Source organism: Oenanthe melanoleuca, chromosome 12 (assembly GCF_029582105.1).
Source record: "Oenanthe melanoleuca isolate GR-GAL-2019-014 chromosome 12, OMel1.0, whole genome shotgun sequence".
Taxonomy (NCBI): Eukaryota; Metazoa; Chordata; class Aves; order Passeriformes; family Muscicapidae; genus Oenanthe; species Oenanthe melanoleuca.
In genome coordinates this window covers 8206502-8228441 of record NC_079346.1, presented here as the reverse complement: position 1 = coordinate 8228441, position 21940 = coordinate 8206502, and the positions used below count along the sequence as shown (strand labels likewise).

At 34.9% G+C, this 21940-nt stretch overlaps 1 protein-coding gene across 7 annotated transcripts in view; it reads right to left on the bottom strand.

Annotated features, from left to right (window-relative positions):
• The window catches only part of CFAP20DC (CFAP20 domain containing), a 60951-nt gene that overhangs the window by 18118 nt on the left and 20893 nt on the right, over nt 1–21940 (bottom strand). For 5 of the 7 annotated variants that reach the window (XM_056501769.1, XM_056501768.1, XM_056501771.1 and 2 more), the window contains 7 exons: nt 18208–18354; nt 15450–15586; nt 14072–14246; nt 13394–13540; nt 8543–8874; nt 6391–6804; nt 2584–2790 (listed from right to left, as the gene is read on the bottom strand). In XM_056501769.1, the coding sequence (XP_056357744.1) occupies nt 2584–2790; nt 6391–6804; nt 8543–8874; nt 13394–13540; nt 14072–14246; nt 15450–15586; nt 18208–18354 (1559 nt within the window). The remainder of the gene's footprint in view (nt 1–2583; nt 2791–6390; nt 6805–8542; nt 8875–13393; nt 13541–14071; nt 14247–15449; nt 15587–18207; nt 18355–21940) is intronic. The other 2 variants (XM_056501772.1, XM_056501774.1) reach the window with 1 other exon arrangement.

Here is a 21940-nt window from a genome sequence, read left to right as displayed (position 1 = left end):
CCAGCCAATACCTAAAGGAGGCTTTACAAGAAAGATGGGGACACAGTTTTATGAGGGCCTGTTGTGGTAGGACAAAGGGCAACAGTTTTAAACTAAAAGAGGGTAGATTTAGACCAGATGTTAAGAAGAATTGTTTTTACAATGCAAATGGTGAGGCATTGGAACAGATTGCCCAGAGAAGCTGTGACTGCTCACCCCTACAAATGTTCAAGGCCAGGTTGGATGGAGACCAGACCAACTGAGACTAGTGGAAGGTATACTTGCCCAGTGGCAGGAGTACAGATTAGATGACCTTTAAAGGTTCCTTCCAAACCAAAGCATTCTATAATTCCATGATTTTAGGTCTTACAGAATGCATGACTAAAGACCTTTTCATTTCAGCAAATCATCTGAATACTGGCACAGCATTGTTACTCTCACGTCTTCTGAAATATTGTAAGGTTATCAAAATATACTGACATTTAACATCAGCATACCAACAATTCCCACAACTACTCTTTTAAAAGCTTTTGTGTTAAAAGAATGTGGAGTGATTAAATAATCACCTCCATTAACAAATATTGTTAACAGCCTTATTAGATACCAAAGGTCTACAAAGTGAACTATCACCCTCACATAGATACTGTGCATTTTTCCAAATGTTGGAACAGAATTACATCAAGTCGTGTTAAATACACAAGTCCATACTCAAAAAACTTCCATCATATCTATGAATAGCTGGTGCTCTGGCTGATATCTCAGAAAGGAAAATATGAAGTGAAACTGGAGATTCTGGGAACTGACTAACACTGTACTGGTACAGTGCTGCTCTCCATAAAGGCTGGGTATGGAAACCTGGAAAGCTGAATTTCTTTGTTTTTGAGAGAGACTAAGTGGTTAGTCTTTATTTGAGAAAGTTTAGGTTTCTTTCCTAAGTTATCCCTCCTTGGAAATGAGGTTCTTGCCACTTAATCTTAAACCCTCAATGTCCATCTTGCAAAATGCAGAGGAGAAACCTGACAAGACTGAATGTGTAAGGCACACCAAACTCTTCAGTCAGCTGAATGAAATGTGAAGAACTCTCTCAAAGACAAAATCTTGCCTTTTATGCTTGAATTATGTAGAGAAAGATGGCCATAATGGGCTGTTATGAAAAGCTACAAATATATTAAACTGCAATTTATATTACTAACCTATTATATCTAAACACTATTTTAGATTGAAGCTACAGAAGTTGATCAAGGCAGTAAGATCAAAGAACAGTCTTTGCAATCACATTGTGCTTCACTGAATACTGCAGCAGTACATTTTACTTTAAAAGTTCGTTTTGTTTTAGTCATGTAATTTGTATTAACAAATTGACGTGTCTAAATATTCTTATCAATTTCCTTATAATTAAAGTACTAAAAAAATAATGAGACTGCTATTCTCTATATTTAATTGAGTTCCATTTGTCTGGTCTTGCAGATTTGTACCATGTTTGAGCCTATTTAATGAGTATGGAGAAAACACATAGGAAATATTAAATTAACAAAATGCATAATGGAGATGTATATCAAATAGTTAATACCAAATAACGTTTCTCTGATGTCCTGCAAAATATCACTCTGTAAATCAAGTTATTATTTGTACAATTACCCACTTATCAACACCTTTCTTCTCATTTGAAACCTTCATTTAACAGAGTACTCCAAAGTTCCAGCAGTATGTTGATCATCCACTATGGAAAGTTGCTGCTACAGGCCTCTATTTGGACCCTGTAGAACACTGAAGGTAACTCAACATTTCAGAGCATTTACTCTGCAATAGTTTATACTGGGATTCTTCTAATATTGGATTTGCCTCAGAGTTGTGCTCTGTGCTTTACTTAAGCCATATTCATTGTTTATTATTGCTTCAACTGTAATAAAAAACCAGCTATATTGCTGATATATAAATGGAGTATGAGGTTATCTAGTTTTACAGCAGCTCCTGTTAGTACCTTTATATAGTTCTTGAAATGTTCTGTGCTTTCATACATTCAATACTTTTTGGTGGACTGCAACAAATACTCTGCTTCTTACAGCAGCAGTCACATAGTGCAGCCATGTATGATTCTGTACCACTTTGTACAGGACAAATAATGATCCAAGGTGTAAAACACATAATGATCACATACTATGTGCTCAGAACTACTGCAGCTTTTTGCTGCTTTCTCCTGCTTCAGTTCTTTAAACATTTAGCTTTTCAGTTTTTTTTCTTATCATTGTAAGAAGCAATTATTTTCCATTACTCACACTGTAATGCAGCTGCTGACTGGTATATCTGGGTTTCATTCATTCTGGAACTATTTTTAAATACTATATCACACACCTGCAGGTTGTCAGCCACTATTGTGATGAACTGTACAGCCTACATGATTATTCAGGATTCTAGGAAGGAATATACATAATAGATTTGCTCTTTATTCATGACAGTACTAGAGAACATGCTGGAAGTGTGTGTGTCTTGATTTTACTTGATAAGTTCTAATAGTCTTTGGTAATGATATCTTAAATTTCAACTCTACTCAAAGAAAACTTAATATTCAAGACCCCTGAGAAAATACTGTGGGTTTAGACTTACTGGTGGGAAACAAGAGTTCCAGGTTGCTGTATCATCAGCACTGCTTATACTTAGGCTGACATTGCAGCAATTGATCTGTGAGGTGCTCAGCCCATGGGAGATCCCAGCATCCCTTAATTCTTCACTTTGTTGTCTCTTCATGCTGGCCAGCATCTGTAGTTCAGATGAACTCACTCTATTTGACTGGTACTTTTTCCTGTTATACTCCTGTAAAATAAAATGGGAAAGTCAACAATATAGACAGGATCACCAAACAGAATAAATGAATGAAACTCAGATAGGCCTTGGACAATCTCTCAGAGAATCTTTGATACTGAAAGAGTAAGAAAATGTTTGCTAGAAAAAACTAGTCAAAAGATTTCTGTTCAGCTATGAAGATCAAGCATATTTATACACAATTACAGGAAGGAAGAACACCATAAGCACTGTAAAGAATTTCAGTTTTGATCCAGGGTGTTTGGTGAAGTTGCTGTTCCACTGTAATTAAAAACAGAAGATAAAAGCAGGCTTTATGAAGTTCAAATATCCATCAGTTGTTAAATGCAAATCTTGAATTAAAGCAAATCCCATGGTTATCACAGTATCATCAACACCATCAATATAACATTTAGTTATTGGTCAAGCACAGCATAAAATTTCTGTGGAAAGCCGTGTCAACACAAAATTTCAAAGGTTATTTTGGCAGTTTGCTAGTATATGAATTTTCAAGTAAACTTTAATGTCTTTTCACTTTTCTTAAAATCCCGTGGTGGAATTGTTAATGTAACCCTAATTGTTATACCAAACTTGGTCCACAGGCCAAAAGCCTTAAAATAAGATAGTTTAAAGTCACTCAACCTGATGTTGGCACTATCTTTGTTTAAAGATCTCCTTCTTTAAGAAAAGCTTTCCCCTTTTTAAAGGGTCTACATAGATTGCTCTTTCACAAAGGAGTAAGTCTAATACTTAAGACATTTAGTTTTGGTTCTAAATGTAAGTGCAAAGCATTTCTGCTTGAAAAGTGAATCCAGGCAATGACCAGGACCTGAATGGATTTAGATCACTGGAATATTGGCCAGTGGGCAGTGAGACACTATATAACAGTATCCCAAAGAGGGACAGAGCTTTGATTCCAGTGAAGAAAATGGAGCTTTTAGACCAGGAATGTATCATATTCCTGTAGAAGAGAGGGATCTTTCAATCTCTTTTGCTGTAAGAAGGCACCAGGTAACTGAAGACCTCAAGAACACACACAATTCAAGTGATATGAACACTGACAACTTCTCCTGCTTTGAAATGCAGTGTGTAATGTTTTAGCTTGTCTTTGAAGGGTACAGAAGTCACCTTATCACCAGAATTCATAATGAAATTTTACCTCCTTTGCTTTCTTCCTAGCTATATAAGATACCAGGTACAAGAAGATGACAGAAGATACAAAGCCTAAGATGACAGAAGCAGTTTGCAAAACTACCATTCTTTTTTTATCCCTGGCTAATGAGGTCCAAGCTTAATTCCTGAATATTGTGATTATTACTACCAATTTTAATCCCAAAATAATATGAGATGTTTTCTCTTGACCCTTTCTGAATGCCTGTTACTAGCTCAGTGGCTATCAGTCATTTGTTCACCTTACCCAAAGGTCTCTTTGTTTTGTTTGGGGAGCCTGCTTTGCTCTGATGTATCAGTATTCTACCAGATCTGCAGCTGCTGAAACTTTTATTGATCTTACTGAACATTCTGATTTCCTGTTAATTTTCCTATATATAAACCTTCTGTAGTTATTTGATATTATAAGAGAAGCTTTGGCTTATCTTTCTTCCTTCATATAATTGGCATGCAGTCATTGAACTGAGAAAATGAACTGGTGCTCTGCAGAATAAAAGCACTAACTATTGAAAGAACTTTTTTTCTCCTTCTCTTTTTAATAAAAGCACAAAAAATTGCCCAAATTTGCTTGTCTTTTCCTTTACATCTATGAAGAAAGATGCATAGATTTTTGGAATCATTACAGAATAATTCTCAACATCTGCTGTTCCCCCACCCCCTCCCCAGCTTATTTCAAATTGGCATTCTGTTTTCTTTTCCTGTAATGGTCTCACTGAAAATACCACACTCAGGAAGGAGAAGAGATGCTATGACCATTTTCTGTGTTAAACATCCTCTGCAATAAACTAATGAAGGAGAAATAGTTTGGAATATTTATTCTTCAACTTCAGATGACTACTACCAAAAAGCCTCTTCAAAAATTTTATATTGTTTTTGTTGGTTTTCAAAGAAAGAATTTGAAAACTGAATTTGAAATTAAGTTAACTTTGTAATTTAGGAGAATCTTTTGATGTAAGAAGTAATTTTGCAATACTTGTAAATTTGTTTAAAATTAGTATTTCATTTAGTAATAAAAAGCTTATCTTGTCTATTTGCATATCCTTCCCTTACAATAAAGTATTTTTATTACACACTTAAAACTTTTGCTAGATTGATAAAACCTGTTGTTTAAAGGATTTTTTTTCATATATAATGACATTTGCATTCTTCTAGGTTCAAATTATTTATTCAGAATTGTTTGAATGTAGTTATATGTGTGGAAAACTTTAATTACCAGCTATCTACATGCTTGCAATATTACCCAGAGGGCTATAATTCTTTCTTAATTAAAAATATTTGAACTTAATAATAGAAAACTCTATTAAAACATGAATAAAACATTGCAAGAAACCAGGTCCTTAAAGCATATTAAGCAGCAGGCAAATCAATTGCAGAAGACTTGGTTAAGCACTTTTTTTCCTTTACTAGCCCTCTGTGTAAACACCAAAAGAACTGCCAAAAAACTCCAAGGAAGGGCTTCTGTAAAATTTTAAGACTTGATCAAATCAAGTATAAGACCTAGATCTGCTAGATTTAATCTTATGCTTTGCAGCAGTAAAACAAAGTCTGTAGCTAATGAGTTTCTATACATTTGTAATAGGATTTGGTCTTGAAAAAAATACTTACAAGCAACAAATCACATGTGCAATATATTTTCAGCTGTAAGTGCAGTATGGTAATAACCTCACTGTCTAAATTAGTAATCAACAATTGCAATCCACCTAGAGAGCCTGCATTTAGCTGTGTTCTACAGGACAAAGTTGATGACTGCATTAAACACTGATAATATCTTTCAGGAAAGGTGGAACAATTTTCTAAAACTTGAAAGTATCAGGAAACAAGGAATATGTTTAATTGCAAAGATATAAGTAGCTACAGGAAAAAAGAAAAAAATAAATTTCTATAAGCTATAACGGAAGGGTAAGGGAATGCAAAATAGAAACAAATTTTATCATACAAAGATGCTTTCCGTGTCCTTGCCCTGTTATTCTCTGCAGCCATCTCTGGCTGACTGCTGGACAGAAGCTGCCTCACTGCTGGCTCTCAGTCACATAATTTATCATTGCTCAGGGCTGACACAGAGACCATGAAGTACCCAAATTAACACTCCTTTTGTGGTCATTTGTTAATACAGCAATTTAAAATCTGCCAATTTTCCTCCATAACCTTTCAGCCCCAAACTATTTTCTAACTCATATATTTCTAAAATGTGAGTTGCTCAATGACACATCTTTTTATCTACAAACCTTTGTGCTTTCTGTTATATTTGGAGTATTATTTTGTGTGCCACAAACCCCTAAAAAATCAACTTTCAACAGACTGAGCACAGTAAATGCTGTTATGATGAAACCAGAATATATATGAATGAAAGATGCACTGTTAATCACTTTATGCAAATGGGTATATCTAATATAGCTTCTCCATACAATCTAGTAATGTAATTTCAAAGTAAAAATCACTTACACAAGTCTGTACTGTCAGACATGAACTTTCTTTTGAGACTTTCTTGAGAGATGTTTTACTGACAGATCTTTCTAATTGATCTGAAACTCCTTCATATCTTTCAGTTTCTTCATATACATTTCTAATTACTCTAAAGGATTTGGATTTACTTTGAATTGGAGAAAGAGAAAGGATAGGCTTTAAACTTCTCTGAAAGCTAATAGATTCTGTTTTTCTCATGGTGGAACTCTGTGGTTTTGATAAGGTGGCCTCTTCGAAGTTATATTTGTTGTGTTCCTTATTCTTCCAGTATTCATTTCTCTGTGACATCTTATTTAATGGGATCTCTTTAAAAACTGCTGAATCAGATGTTTCTTGTCTACTGTGGCTGTTCTCAATGTTCTCAGTATTCTGTCCGAGTTCACTGCTGTCATCCTGAATTTAGGAAACAAAGCAAGAGTGGTTGGTTCCCTCTTGTCATTACAAAATTCAGTTTTACATAACCTTAACACTTCAAAATCTCTCTTTAATCTCTGCTCCCTGTTTCTAAATTAACAAGGATTCTGAAAACAGCTGCTTTTCCTGGCAAATACACTGACTATACCATAAACATATTCTTACATCTGAAGCTGATTACTCTTTTCAAAATGTCAGGGCAGATTTTGAATGCTGGTAACCTCCAAAACCTGTGTCTTACCTGATAATCATAATTTCAGTAGAATTTATTACAACTGTAAACCAAAACTAAGCAATGAGTCCATGACAATGATATCTTTCAACTGAATTATTAATATTCCGTATTTTCACATTGCATCTCAACTTAAATGAAGAAGAAATAACTCCTACTGAGATCACTTTGCTCTGCTCTGGTAATCATATGGTACTGGATATCATATTCATTACCAATTGAATACAATTTAAGAATTTTAGAGGTTAGTTTATTAACCTTATACCCACGTTTCTAACAATGTTCCTGCAAAATATCCCATGGATCAAGTGTATGATGTTCACTCATACCTCATCTCAAAAATAATCAGCAGGAATGAACAGATGGAAAGAGAAATAATACAGGAGTGCATTTAGTGTTTGCCTCAGTGTTCTTATTCTCGAGAAAGAAAGGATGAGAGTGGCCTCATCCTCATTCCATGATGCTGCTCCTATGCCATATGCTCCCACACAGGATGTAAAGCAGTATCACCTGCAGTGTGCCTCTCACAGCTGAGATGCAATCCTGCTGCACATGAAAGTGATCCAAGATTGTTAGTGACTTCAGTGAGCCCAGGATTACACAGCATGGAATGTACGTTGAAGAAGATAATCCCTCAGTTTTATTAATGGTACACATTTTCAAAATTTATAGTTTTATTCCCTCAGTTATTTTTTAAGACAGTTAAATTCAGTCCATCTTGCTATTATGCACTCAGTTACATTTTATTTCTCTGCTGTGAGCTACAGATTCAAATGCTAAGAAACAGATTTTATAGCTAAATGTGAAATATACTAGAATGTTCATAAAGGTAGGAACTTTAGCAGTTACTGTAATGACATAATGAAATTATTGCACACATTGACAATTCAGCAAGTTTCTATATATCAGATGATACTAGATAGATATACTAAAAAATTGTTTGCTTTCTTTCATTAATTTAATTGCTGGAAGATTTCCACATTGCAAAAGAATGAAAGTTGGTGATGCTCAGACAGGATATGCAGCAGAAATACCAATAATCAAGTGACATTCAAAAGCTGGAATTTTGTAATTCACTTCAACAATGTAAATGAGCAAAACCAGTCTCCATTTGCAGTTTTAAAAGACACAATGAAGTCTTATTTATTGAAGTCTTGAGCAACCATAAAGGACTTGGATCTCACTCAGGCTTTCCTGCAGGCTTTCCTAGAATCTTTTTTGTAGTAATGATGCACAGTTCTGGCATCTCTCTGTTAGCATAGGGGCTGACAGAATTAGGTTTCTTTTGTCAACATTACAAAGGGTACACCTGCATTGAGTCCTGTATCTGGTTAGACACAGCAACCTGACAGAGACAAATCTACCTGGGGGTATATGGGGAAAAGATGATTTATCCTCTCTGTCTGGCTTGAAGACAGAATCTCATCTTAGGAGTTTTAGGTTGAGGTCTGCTTTATCAAGAGTTACATGTACAAAGTGGCCTACCTCCTCACTGCTTTCAGTTCCTTCAAAGCTTTCTTCAGTTCTGGTTTTCTCATATTCTCCATTACTGTCCAGCTCCAATTCCAACGGGAAACTGTAACTTTCTGGGGATAGATTCGGAGACTTGCCGTAAGGAGCTGATCGAGGTTTTGATGAAAATGTGAAAACCTCTTTCTTACTCCTGTGATGATCAGCTGTTTCCCTTCTGTCATGTTCAACAGAGGCATTCTGGGCAGAGGGTAAATTACAGCAGGCTGAACTTCCAGTAGCTCCAGAGTGCTCCTTTCTGTCCAACTGAATACTCTCAGTGAACCTCTCTGGAAGCACCCATTTATCTGAAACATACAATTTCAATGCCAAATATGCAAATTGTGAGCTACTCTGATCATTCTCATTTTCTCAGAAAGTTGTACAGCAAAATAAGTTTTTCTAACACAGAAATATTTTGCCTATCAAAGAATAATAAGAGTGATGAGGATGCAATGAAAAAGATCAGCTTTCAAAGTGAAGCAAGGTAATAAAAAATTTTGAAACAGAGTTCAAAAAGTATACAGGTACAGGATATGCAAGCCTGCCACTTGCAAACCTGAAACTGTTTAGCCATCAAAATTTGAAATGCACAGCTGAATTTTATTCTAGGAAAGAATGATTGTATCAAATATGGCCATTGATCTTTTTCTATAGGCATTTTTTCCATCTGACATTTAAAAAATAATCACACATTGCTGAAAAGTTCATAATATTACAATATGCTCCTTTAGTGCTGGAATTCCACATTTTTACGTTTAGAACTTATGGTTTAAATCTCAATTTCAAACTACTGTTCTGATAGAAAAGGGTGACATGAAAAATATATAAAGATATCTGTTTCACCAGGTTTCCCTGAATATAGTCACAACTAATCTGACAGTTTTAAAACAAACAATAAACTACAGAAATTGATTTAAAGATTGAGTGCACCAGATACACATGAAAAGACCATTTTTATATTCTTATTGTTAACTTATATTTTATTGTTTGGAATGATGGTATAGAAAAAAATGTCAATTTGATTGATTACAACCAATCTCAAATAACATCTAAGAAAAGGAGAATTGCTCAAGTATGCAATACTCCCTTATCTTCATTAAAGGTAGTGTGGTGTGGATTATTCACTAGATATTGAAACTTTCCAGCTCCATAAAACAAAGTTTCCATCAACCACATTAAAAAAACTCAATGAAAAAAATACTGAAAATGTAATAATAAAGTAGCATTGCAATAATAAAATACTTTCCACCACAGAAGACAGTAAGTTTAGTGTGGTATTTTGTGCTTTACTGTGATATTTTACTTTTAGTTTTGTTAGAATTACCACTTCAGGTAGATTCAGCAGTTTGGGGGGAACAGTGATGGTGGGAGGAAGTCTGAATCACCATAAATGAAGGCAAAAGGAAGAAGAATGAGATGCCAGGAGAAACAGCTGTCTTCTTACTGTGATTTTTCCAATTTACTGAAGACAGTAAAGCTACCAAACTCCAGTTAATATCCAGGAACCAGTGAAAAATTAGGGCTTGATGTATCTTGTATGACCATGGCTTGCATCTTCTTGTTCCAGAAAAGACCATTTTTCAATCTCTTCGTGAAGACCATCATTAGCAAGAACCCCCAACTGATTCTGTGACCTAACATGACTTAAAACTCTTGTCACACTAAATCACTATTTTCAATTACTCAGTTATTTATCCTGTAGGAATCTGGCCCACCAAGACTGAGATTGTTTTGAAAGTCTTTGGCCCTGGAAATGCTGCCTTGTTCACAACTCCAGAAAGTGCTACGCAGAAATGCCACAAAATATTACTTATCCCCACACTTCAACTAGATAACTCTTCTGGATGTAAAGAATCTTTTTCCCACTTATTTTGCATGCTAGTTCTAAAATTATATTTACTCCTTTTCCTAAGGCAAAGATATTAAAATTTTTACTTGTTTCATTTTTCAAAACAAACAAAAAAATCTTCAAGAGTTACCTGGCTAAGATAGTTTTTTTATTTTTTCTTATCTCAGCCCTTTGGAGTCTTTGCAGTCTGGCACCCACCCTTCCAGTTTAATCTAGACACATTTTAATAGGTTTCCCTGTCAGTGTCTTGACTAACACCAAAATACATAACATACACTCCTTCAGTATTCAGAAGGTCTTTTCCCCACCATAAAATTAGATTTGACATGTCTCATGCTGCCTTTATGGTTTACAAATATGCACTAATAGCTCAGACCACTGTAAAGAGCCTTCTAGGGTATGGTTATACACTTAGTGTACAACCCACTTCAGGAGAATTCACTGATTCTTATGCACATAGAACTGGGAAAGAGTAGGGAGGAGTGACTTAAATTTTTTGTCTACTGACTTAGTAAGAATCCACTTCCCACATTGCAATCTCACCTGTTCTATTCTCATTCTAGAATATCTACAATGCAGTTGTGGCTGTTTAATTTAGAGGGCATTAGAGATAAAATTGTGTAATGAATCTGAAGGAAATAATGTGATGAATCACTTGCTTTTTAAGATTTTAAGTGAATTTTGAATGAAGTATCAAGACATGGAAAAGTGGAAAAGAAATTATAGAGTAACAGTTTTTTCAAGTGTTTAGAGAACACGAGGCAATTAGAGCCTTAAACTCCTGACTTCTGCATCTGGCTCTGGCTCAGACATCCAAAGATTTCTTACTCTTTAGTCACCATTATAATGTCTTGCCCAGATCAAAAGGAGTTCGGAAATATAAAGAACTACTTTAAAATTATTACTATCTATATAATATTAGCCTGAATATTCTGCCTTTTTAGTCTAAGCCACCCTATAAAGAACTACATTCATTTCCAGAGTTGTTGAAGAAATACACTTTGATTAAGTCAAACCCAAATATTCATTTTCACAGCACTGTACTTATCCTTAATGAAATATCCAGGGGGAAGACAGAAAAATCTGTATGATTTGAAGATGACATTTTATGCTGGTTACAGAGTTCAGCAATATCTGTAACCTGTAGTCAGTGTAGCACTTTTTCAATAGTCCAAACGTGAAAGATACAGGGAGTTTTGGACCAAACAAAATCCCATTACCTCTCTAACAAAATCTATAGTAGAATTTCTTTTTAACTCATAATTTCCATGTCAATTGTAATGAATAATTTGGAGTACTTTCTGAGTAAAATATGCAAACTACTAAGTAATCACAACATTGCAGAAAAACAACATAAATGCAAGAATGATCACCTTAACATCTAATTATCTCTTTTACACAGTCAGACTTATGCTAAAGCTTCTAATCACAGCCTAACATTATAATGAAGGTTTCAACGCTGAGTAAATAAGATTGGCATAAACAATGTTCACTCATTTAGTTTCTTCTCTCAGGTCAAGTTCATCCCACTTTGGAAGAAGTCCAGAACAATGCCTAGAAGAGGACTTTCCTGATCAAGAAGTGGCTTATAGGAAGTCCTTCAGAAAAAATAAATCCAGTACTAATGGATAAGTAAATCATCATGTCATCTACATAAAATTAGATAACACCATGCATTGAGGAGAAACTGAAAGCTGCATACTGAGAGTGACAACAGTGACAAGCAATGAAAATATGAGGAAAAAAGTTTGTAGAACTGTACCTTACGAACTCACATAATGCATTTATCTGCCTGTATAATTAAGATTATGAAATAAGATTATAAATAAGATTATAAAGAAACAGCTTTCATTCTTGCAAACAGCAGAAGAGCAGACATTACACAGAGCTTTCTTCCTCAGGTCTCTGCCTCTGAATTTTTGACAGGGCATTTAGACAGGCCAGTCTACTGCCCTAAGGTTGTCTTGTCATATCACTTACATTTACACAACATAACAAATGCTGATTAATTTTTCTAAAATTCTGGCACTAGACAGAGGTCCTGGTGTTCTACATGAAAAACAAGCAAAGACAATGATACCTGCCCCAGAGTTCTCAAAATTTAGGTAAATAGGAAGGAATTAAAAAATTCTCCAGAAGAATTCTCTATTTGCCTGAACACCTTGCATCCCTTTCAAATTATGGAATGCATAATAACAATTATGGATTACTGAAACTGCCATAGGATATAATCCTTTCTAAATATCCCCAAAGAATAAACACAATGGAAATCACTCACAATAGCAAGGAAAATCTCATTGGTCAATTTTGAGTACATTTGAGTAGTCAAATCACTCTTCAAACTGGTGGCTATGCCTTCTAATAAAAAGTAACACTACTTTTTCATAGAGACAAGGGACAGTTTTGCCACAATAATGCAATTCCCAGACTCATGCAAAAGAAGTTGATTGACACTGGATGACCAAAAAATCCACACTTTTTGGCAGACAGATGAGAAAGATAAAAAAATCCAAAACATAAGCTGTCTCTGTGAATAAGAAAAGAAACAAAACAACCCTTCACTTCTCCTTTCCTCCTTTTCTCCCTGATATTACATATGTACTGTAGTTAATACTCTAAACTCTTACCTAGGACAAGTAAAATTTCTTGTACATTTCATATTTGGCATCTTCAGTGTTAAATTTATTAGGGATTTAAAGAATAAATTATGTTTAGCTCTTTTCCTTTAATCATGAGAGCATGGAATTTTTCTTTTGATATTCATTCACTGCTCTGGTACTCTGCTTAATCCTTCAAATCTTTATCAATGCTCAAAAGCAATTCTGTTGCAGGGTGCTTGATTTCCATAATCCCCCACAACACAGGAATTTATTTTTTTTATATTAACTGCTTTTGGGTCCTTTGAAATTTACAACAGGTAGTCCCTCAAACCACATAGAAGTGAAATGTAAAATAACATAAAATCAGTACCATACCACTGGTTATTTCCAATGAAGGTTTGGCTGCATTTTTTAGAGATAATCTTCTAGGACTGTTCTTGTCTGGTGATGGTACCTGTGGTGAGGTGAGCTTAAAATCGGCTTCTCCACTCACAGATGTCTTCTGAGTCTGAATTTCAAGGTCTGAAATGCAATGCAGAAATGAAATGCCTGTGAAGACTCATATTGTGTGCATATGGGGCATTGTACTGGGATGCAAACATCTAAACAGCATGGGAATCTTGCAGGGCAGCAGGAATAGGGCAGCCACCAGGAAGGAAAAATTTAACACTAGGTATGGAAGAAGGGAAAACCATAGTAATTATAAAAACCAGGCTTGTCTGCAAAGTCTGCAAAACAATCAAAAACCACTGCAGCAGCTCAGTTATTTTCACAGCATGAGGAAAGAGGAGCATGTGTATAAATTGCAGCTAATGCCAGCAGGTGATGATCCCTGGCTCAATCACTGACAATACAAATAGCTGCAGAGAGAATGAGCATTTATTCACCCTCATACAGAAGAATAAGTCATGATTTAATGAACATGTCTTTAGTAATTAATTAAGTAGATAAATGACTGGAAAAACAAAGAATTAAGTCCTAGATTCAAAGGCACCGTCATGCAAAAATTTGGCAATTTGAGAAGTCTACACAGTCTCTGCTTTATGCTCTTACCATTTTGATATTCATTTGGAGTTGTTGGGAGAGCATTTCTTTTGCCTCCTTGATCTAAAGTATCATTGCATGGCCAGAGTGGTAGCTCTAGTTTCTTGGTTTCTGGTATGGATTCAGTTGGCATTCCTGAATTTTGAAGTTTGCATGATGTTTTGCTACCCAAGATCTTTGTTACCTTGAAAGACATTATTTCTTGATGAAAGACAAAAATATAACAGCTTTCAAAATACTCAAAGGTAAAACACACATTATGAATTACACTTCTTTTTCAAATATATATTTCCAAATCTTTTTTTAAACACTATCTTTTCAGAAAACTTCATGGCAGGTTCTATTCAGTGTGGTATCTTCAATCTTTACAGTTAAGTAGCAAGCAGAGGTGTTTTTTTTTTTCACTGAGTGAATAGAACATTGCAAAGAAAAGGGAAAAAAATTAGAATTCGCTATCAGAATAAAAAGACTAAAACTGGTAGTTATTCTAGACCTCAGGAGTCTTCTTTCTTATTTTACATCTTGACTTTCAAGTGACTTTCTACACAAGAGTTGGCTGTATCCCTTATTCTTGGTGCTAAACTGAAAACTGTAGTCCTGATCAGATTCCAAAAACCTGCATATTTGTTGCTGGCAGACTGGGATCAGGTGTTTTCCCTGGCATTGTAATTGACAGCATCACACGAGCTACTGTAAAGTTGACTATCAGAGCATCCTGAAATGTAATTTCTGCTCTGCATTATAGCTCTCATCATAAGGAAAAATATTTACACACACACACACACACACACACACACACACACACACACACACACACACATACACACACCAGAGAATTTCAGCAGTCTAGAACTAAAAATTCAGAAAAGTAAGAACGATAAGAAATCACAGAGTAATTTCAGTAGAAAGAGGCATCTTTTATGTCTGATGCTGAAATTAGATCAGTTTTAGTCTGTTTCATTCAAGTTTTGATGTCTTCAGAAGTTTTGAAATTCTCCAATCTCTTGTGACTCTGTTGCAGTACTGAACTACTTTACTGTATTTAGTCAGAGCCTCCCTGCAATTAGGGCCTGCTGTCCTTGGCCTTTCAGGGCACCTCTTAGAAGAGGCCTGGCCTCTCCACAGCCCTGCATTCATTGAAAATGGCAACCAGATTTCCCCTTAGCCTTCTCTCCTGTAGACTCAATGAACCTATGCCCTGCTGAAGACACCCCTGCACTTCCCTTGCCCTCTGGATGTTACAGGATCTCTGGCACTGGAGGCCCATGACCTATCACAGTTCTCTGGAGGCAGCCTCTGAAATAAAGCTTTATTTTAACTCCTCTGCTTATTAATATCTTCCTTTGCAAAAGTGCCCGTGGTGTTGTTGGACTTTAGCCCTTCTTACCTTTCCAGGTACCTTTGCATTGGTTCTTCTGTTTGAAGATGGAGGTGGCCCAGGGATCTTTGACCCAAATGCAATATGAGATACATCCTGAGTTTTACTATTGCATATGTTGCCTTGGCCTTTATTACCCAAGATACCTAAGTTAAGAAAATTAAGAGTTTAAAAAAAAAATTACAGGACTTACAAACAATAAAAATACTATTCTTTTTCAGAATCAACTAAAAGAAAAGAATTACAAAAACTAAACATATATAAAAGTTATGCTCCTTTAAAGTGCACTCTCTAGAAATATAGGAATAGCAAATGCACATTTTATAAAAGTGTGTCAGCATATCAGCAAGAAACTTTTGGTCTATTATAGAGACATATTTCTAATCTCCTTGCTTTAAAGATTTATTTAAAAGTGGGTTATTTATAAACAAAAAAAAATGGTTGCAGGATTTCTTTAGAACTTCAATGAAAACCTAACTTCAGACAGGAAGAAAAAAAGAACTGTAATTAATAAATAACAGAATAAATAAATAATAACACAAAAAACCAGAGGCAAGACTGTCAAGGTATCAGTCACAGCTCAGAGAACTATTTACATGTACCATGCTTTTTGAAATTACTGAATCTACTGCATTACCAGGGCTGAACCCTAATATTGCAAATACACTCTATTGCTGCTAAAATATTCTACCCTTTGCACTATTTATTTATTTTTTTACTGCTTAAACTGTAGATTTATTTTTGTAAGTCTTTTAAAGCTTGGAAATTGCCAATCAGTCTTCAAGACAAAAAATAAACATGGAATGCAGGTGAGTGTTCTCAAAAAAAATTTAAAAAGGAATGACAGTAAAATGGTTACACATTAATTTTTACTATCAGCATTGTAGAGCTGCATGTACTATCTATTTTCCTCTTTTATAATTCTCCAAGATCATCAGTGACTTCTCCTTTCCAGAGCTGATAAAATTGGTATCTTCACATTAATTTATATTTAATATCTACAGTGTCCAAAGATATTTTCTTGCTACAACTTGTATTAAATTACTATCTCACTTTAGAGATTTGACACCTTCATAAAGCAATAAAGTAGAAACAAAATATTTTTTGCTGATTCCCCTGAGCATTTTTCATAACCTTATTTCAAGATCAGCGTTATTTACAGTGTCATCAAGGAAATGAAAAACAGATCATACATTAGCCACCAATACCATCATTTACTGTACTACTATGCCTAGAAGAAGCTACTTACTGCCATTACCTGGCTCCTTTTTTCCTGATGTGACATTTGGTTGCTGTTAACAGCTGCCATTTCATAAGATCAGATGACCTGTTTTGGTTTAACATCAATTTCTTTTTTGCTGGCTACCTTGGGATGTTGTTAGCTCCAATTAGAAAAGCTGATTTGCATTAAAATCTCTCTTAATGACCACATTAATTGACTGCAATTAATTACCTACATCTACACATAACAGTGTGTTGATGACATAATGACATAATATGTGTAATTAAAAGTGGATGATACTAAAAATAATTAGGGCTTTTGATTATCAAATAAACAAAAACGTTGCTGGATTAAAAAAACATTTTCCAATTACAATGTACCTAAACATACCAAGTGTCCAATTTCAAGTAGGCAAACTTCTGAAATTTGAAAAACATGTCTGGAAGAAAATATGCTATGTTCATAAAGTGAGTTTAAAAAAAAGATTAAAGCTTAAACAGAAGACATTTCAATTTCATGCAGGTGAGGGATGTTATCATTAATTATTTTACCATATATTCCTTAGGGCTATGTATCTTTGTAGTCCAGATGGTAAAATCTGAGTCTTGTTTTAAATGAACAATAATTTCTTCTTAGATGCATGATTTACACTATTGTACTCATTTAAATTTTACAGTCCCTCATATTTTGATAATCCAACCAAAAAGATTTTTTTTTTTTTTTAAATATAATCACACAGAAATTGGATTACAGAGCTTCCTCTGCTATTCCAAAGGCAAATTTTTAATCCAACTTTCCAACAGAACTCTGGCTTGACTACTTGTAGGGCAATAATACTCTAAAAGCATTTTTTCGCCTTTAATATAAAAATTGTACTTGCTTGTAAAAAAAAAAAAAACTGAGTGTAATTTAAGTAAGTAAAAATATGAAAGGCCTTACTCTAAGTAAAAATTCAAAACCCCTACTGTTCATTTTAGCTGCTGTAGGACAAAGATTGCCTTTGCTAAGGAGGAATATTGAGAGAGCAAAAGCTAACAAATGGAAAATGCACCAGCAAAGGCAGCTTAGTGCAGATGATGAAATCTTTATGAGTTTTTTTTTTTTTACATTCTGGTAAAAGCAGAAGAATGGAAGTTTAAAAAGTAGTTTTTAAAAAGTTTTGATATTATCAAGGTTGTTCTTAAAGTTTATTTTTCTTTAGAGCTTCATGAGATGATATAGTCTCAAACTTAACCACTAGTTATCATTCTCTGTAACTTTATTCCTTTGGTCAATACTTTGCACGTTTCTTCAGAGCATTTTAACAGAAATGGTGGAAATGATAATTCACTGAATTCAAATGCTAAGGATGAGAATCCTCAAGGTTGAGAAATAGTAGAATAGTAGAATAAAAATCTATCTTCTTTACCTACTATAGGTGTGCAGGAGCTGTCCTGTTTCATTTTAAGGCATTGGAACTCTTTACATGGACATTTACAAAGCAATCAATCATTTGTACACATACTGTATTGATTGTATGCATACCATTTTAATACAATAGAATACCTGCATTTCCCCTACATTTTACTTTTGGCCTGTGAATTTCATATAGATTCAGCACTTGTGTAACTTGTGGGACATCAGAATTGAGCTGGCAGGTTGGAGGAATATCCTCTGAGGCCTCATATGGCCCAGGTGTAACAATGCGTGTACCTAGAATCAAAAAACATGGGCTTTACTTCATGGAATTCAGTTTGACTTATATTATTTGGTAGATTACATATACTTCAGTTCATATGGCTATAAAAACAGAATAGGTTATAGTAATTTGAAGAATTTGCTGCAACTGGTCACTTTTTATTGCAACTTTTAAAATTATATTGTGTATACTTTTAGGCCAAAAATTTTGAATACAGTTAAATAAATATATACTAATGGCTGGAATATCCATAAAAAATTGACCTCTTTGATTTGCCAAGAGGGCAAACAAAACAATCATGAAATACATTTTGTTAAATTTTATTACAACTCAGCTTTAATTGAAACACTGATACAGCGATTTTTAGATAAAATGAACAGCTAAATATGGTATTCACCATATGTGTGAATACCATACTGTGGGACTAAAGTAGGAAACAAGTCCCATATATGCAAATAAAGAATTTAACAAGCTTTAATTTCAAACTTGGGACACCATTATGCTTTCATGATAAACTAAAAAGCTGTCAACCTATGTATTCTTGTGACACCAGACACTAGTAGAATGTGAGCTGATTATCTCTGCTTTCCCTTTGATAACCAATATAAACTGAGTTTATGAAAGCTGCTCTCTACAAAGAAAGGAATCTGTGTCAGAGCCATTCCTGATTTTACAATGCAAATTCATTCCAAATTTGAGAAGACTTGAATATAATAAGCTAATGAATTAGCCTAGTTTCCAAGGAAAAGAAGAGGAAAACATAACTTGAAACCCAAACATGAATAAGGGATCAAATATTGAGACTTGAATAAAAAAATTCAAATGTTTCATGTTGTATTTCAGTATAGGACATAGTTTTTTAACCAATTTTTTTTTTTTTTTGTTTTTTTTTTTGGCCAAGCCAGTACATTATTTATCACTGTTGGGCAATGCTTAGTGATAAAAACTGGTACATAAGTTCTGCATTACTATGGAAACAAGAAACTAGGTATAGTTTAAGGCTGTATGCTTCAGTATCATGAGGCATAAAAGATGGAGTATTCCTTTTTCTATCTCAATGACCTCATACAGAAATAATTTCTTTGTATGTGTGGTTTTTCCTTTGCATTTACTATCATTTTAAAATTCAAAACATACTGTATCCTTGCTACTTGAAAAGAGTAGCACCTTGAAATCAGTACTTCCACCACACCAAGGAGTTTGAAGCAAAGAACTTGACCCTTGTCCTGGTTTCTGCTGGGACAGATTTAATTTTCTTGCCAGTAGCTGGTAGAGGACTGTGTTTTGGATTTGGTATGTGACCAGTGCTGATAACATATTAATGTGTCAGTAGTTGTTCAGCCCCCAAACTGCCCTGTCAGTGAGCAGAGGGCAGGGGGGCACAAGAAGCTGGGAGGGGACACAGCCAGGACAGTTGGCCCAACTGACCCAAGGGATATTCCAGACCACACGGCAGTGTGCTCAGCATATCAGCTAAAGGGAGAGCTGACTGGGGGGAGCTGCTGGTGGTAAACAAGCTATGCAAATAAAAACCAGTTGTCCTTCGTGGGTTTTTTAATCTTTTTCTTTTTTGTTTCCCTTGTCATTACAGTTTAGTATTATTAAGGTGTTCTTATCTCAGCCCACGTATTTCCTACTTTCACCCTTCTGATTCTTTCCCCCATCCCACTGGGGGGAGTGGCTGTGTGGTGATTAATTGCTGGCTGAGGTTAAAGCATGACAACTCTCATTACAATGTCCCTGCACTCAGTGGAGCTCAACTAACTCCAGTCATTCTGAGAGGGAAAAAGCTTTATCAAAGAGTAATTGTCAGCTGAAACTTAATTAATAAAAACAAAAAATCTTACTATTGTTTTTCTTTGGGTATGAAGTATAGAATCATTTTAATTCAGCCAAACCTTCAGCTGCAATGAAAATTTAAAATGGGTCTGGAGAGCAAGTTTAGAGGAGTAGCTGAGGGAACAGGGGTTGTTCAGCCTGTAGAAAAGGAGGCTGAAGGGAGACTTTATAGAGAGGTAGGTGTTGGTGTACTCTCCCAGGTTACAAGCAGCAACACAAAAGGAAATAGCCCCAAGTTGTGCCAGAGGACATTTAGATTGGATACTAGGAACACTTTCTTCATCAAAAGGGTTCTCAAGCCCTGGAACAAGCTGCCCACGGTGGTGGTGGAGTCACCATTCCTGGTGGTATTTAAAACCCATGTGGGTGGGGTTCTTAGGGACATGGGTTAGTGGTGGCCTTGGCAGTGCTGGCTTAACAGTGGGACCTAGAAGACCTTAAACGTATTTTCTGACCTCAACAATTCCATGATTCTGATTCTACGAATTGCCTAGATAAGGAAATTCAAAAGCATACAGAAAGTACTAATGCCCACCAGCTGTGTAATAATCATAGAATTGATAATGAAGTAATTAAAAGTGTAATATTTTACTATGCATACAGTTTATTAAAGCTGTTGACTCATTATGTTAACTGCATTTTGGAATTTTGGAACTCATTTAGAATATTCAAGCACATTTCAGATGCTGTTTAGAATGGAAGGAAAAATACAATGCACCAATGGAATTAAATTAAATGAATGCCAGTGAGAGCTCGAACTGCAGTTTCCTGCTGAGAATTTACCATATTCTCTCTGTAGACATTTTCTAATTAATATTTTTTCTAATTTTACCAACAAAAAACCAGAAGAGTAATCACAAGGTTTGCCTACTCTCCCCTATAGGTTTAGTGTTTCCAAATGGAAGATACATTTTGATATACTTAACAATACTGTTAACCACCCCTCCTTCTGAAACCAGAAACGTTTTTTCAGGTATGTGCCTTAAAAGCCACAAAAAGAAAATTTGAACTAAATAAAAGCTGAGCTACTCCTAGAGGTGTGTTTAAAATAAGAAAGTGCCAGCTGTGCTTTTTAAATTTCTCCTCTATTACTGCAAATACCAGCGAGGAATGAAGTTCTCTCCTTGGAAAATGATGATTCAGAATTACAATGAGAGTCTGGAGATTCGTAAACTTGACCAATATCCTGAACTATCACAAAAAACCCTGTCGTTTTTCAGCTCATCACCAATACTACTTTCCCAATAAACAAGGCCACATTAGGATAACTAGATATGATCTGAGGTGTTTATTATAGTTTCACAGTTCTGTTTCATATAATGTTTTGTTACAATTTTGTCTGAATTATGTCAAAAAGAAATTTTTATCAGTTGCTGTCCAAAATTAAGAAAACAAACAGTAAATGTTGCTGTTTTCAGTACTTCTGTTTCCTCTCAGATACTCAATTCTTGGCCAAAACCTGACTTCTACCAGCATTAGATATTCGCATTAAAACAAACTCTCTACTTGATAAATATTAACACTAAATTTATCTACTTGATAAATTCTACAGAATTTCTTCAATAAAATACTTCTACGGAATTCAGTGTTTAAAACACAGGAGTACACACATATTTAATTAGTTGCCTTAAGTCTGACACTAGCAGATTAATATGCTGTACTTTAATTTTTATGAAATCCTTCAAATTGCCAATCTGATGAATAAGAAGCTTTTGATTTTGTAACAGGAACAGTTATGATTAAGACAAGACAGTAATTAAA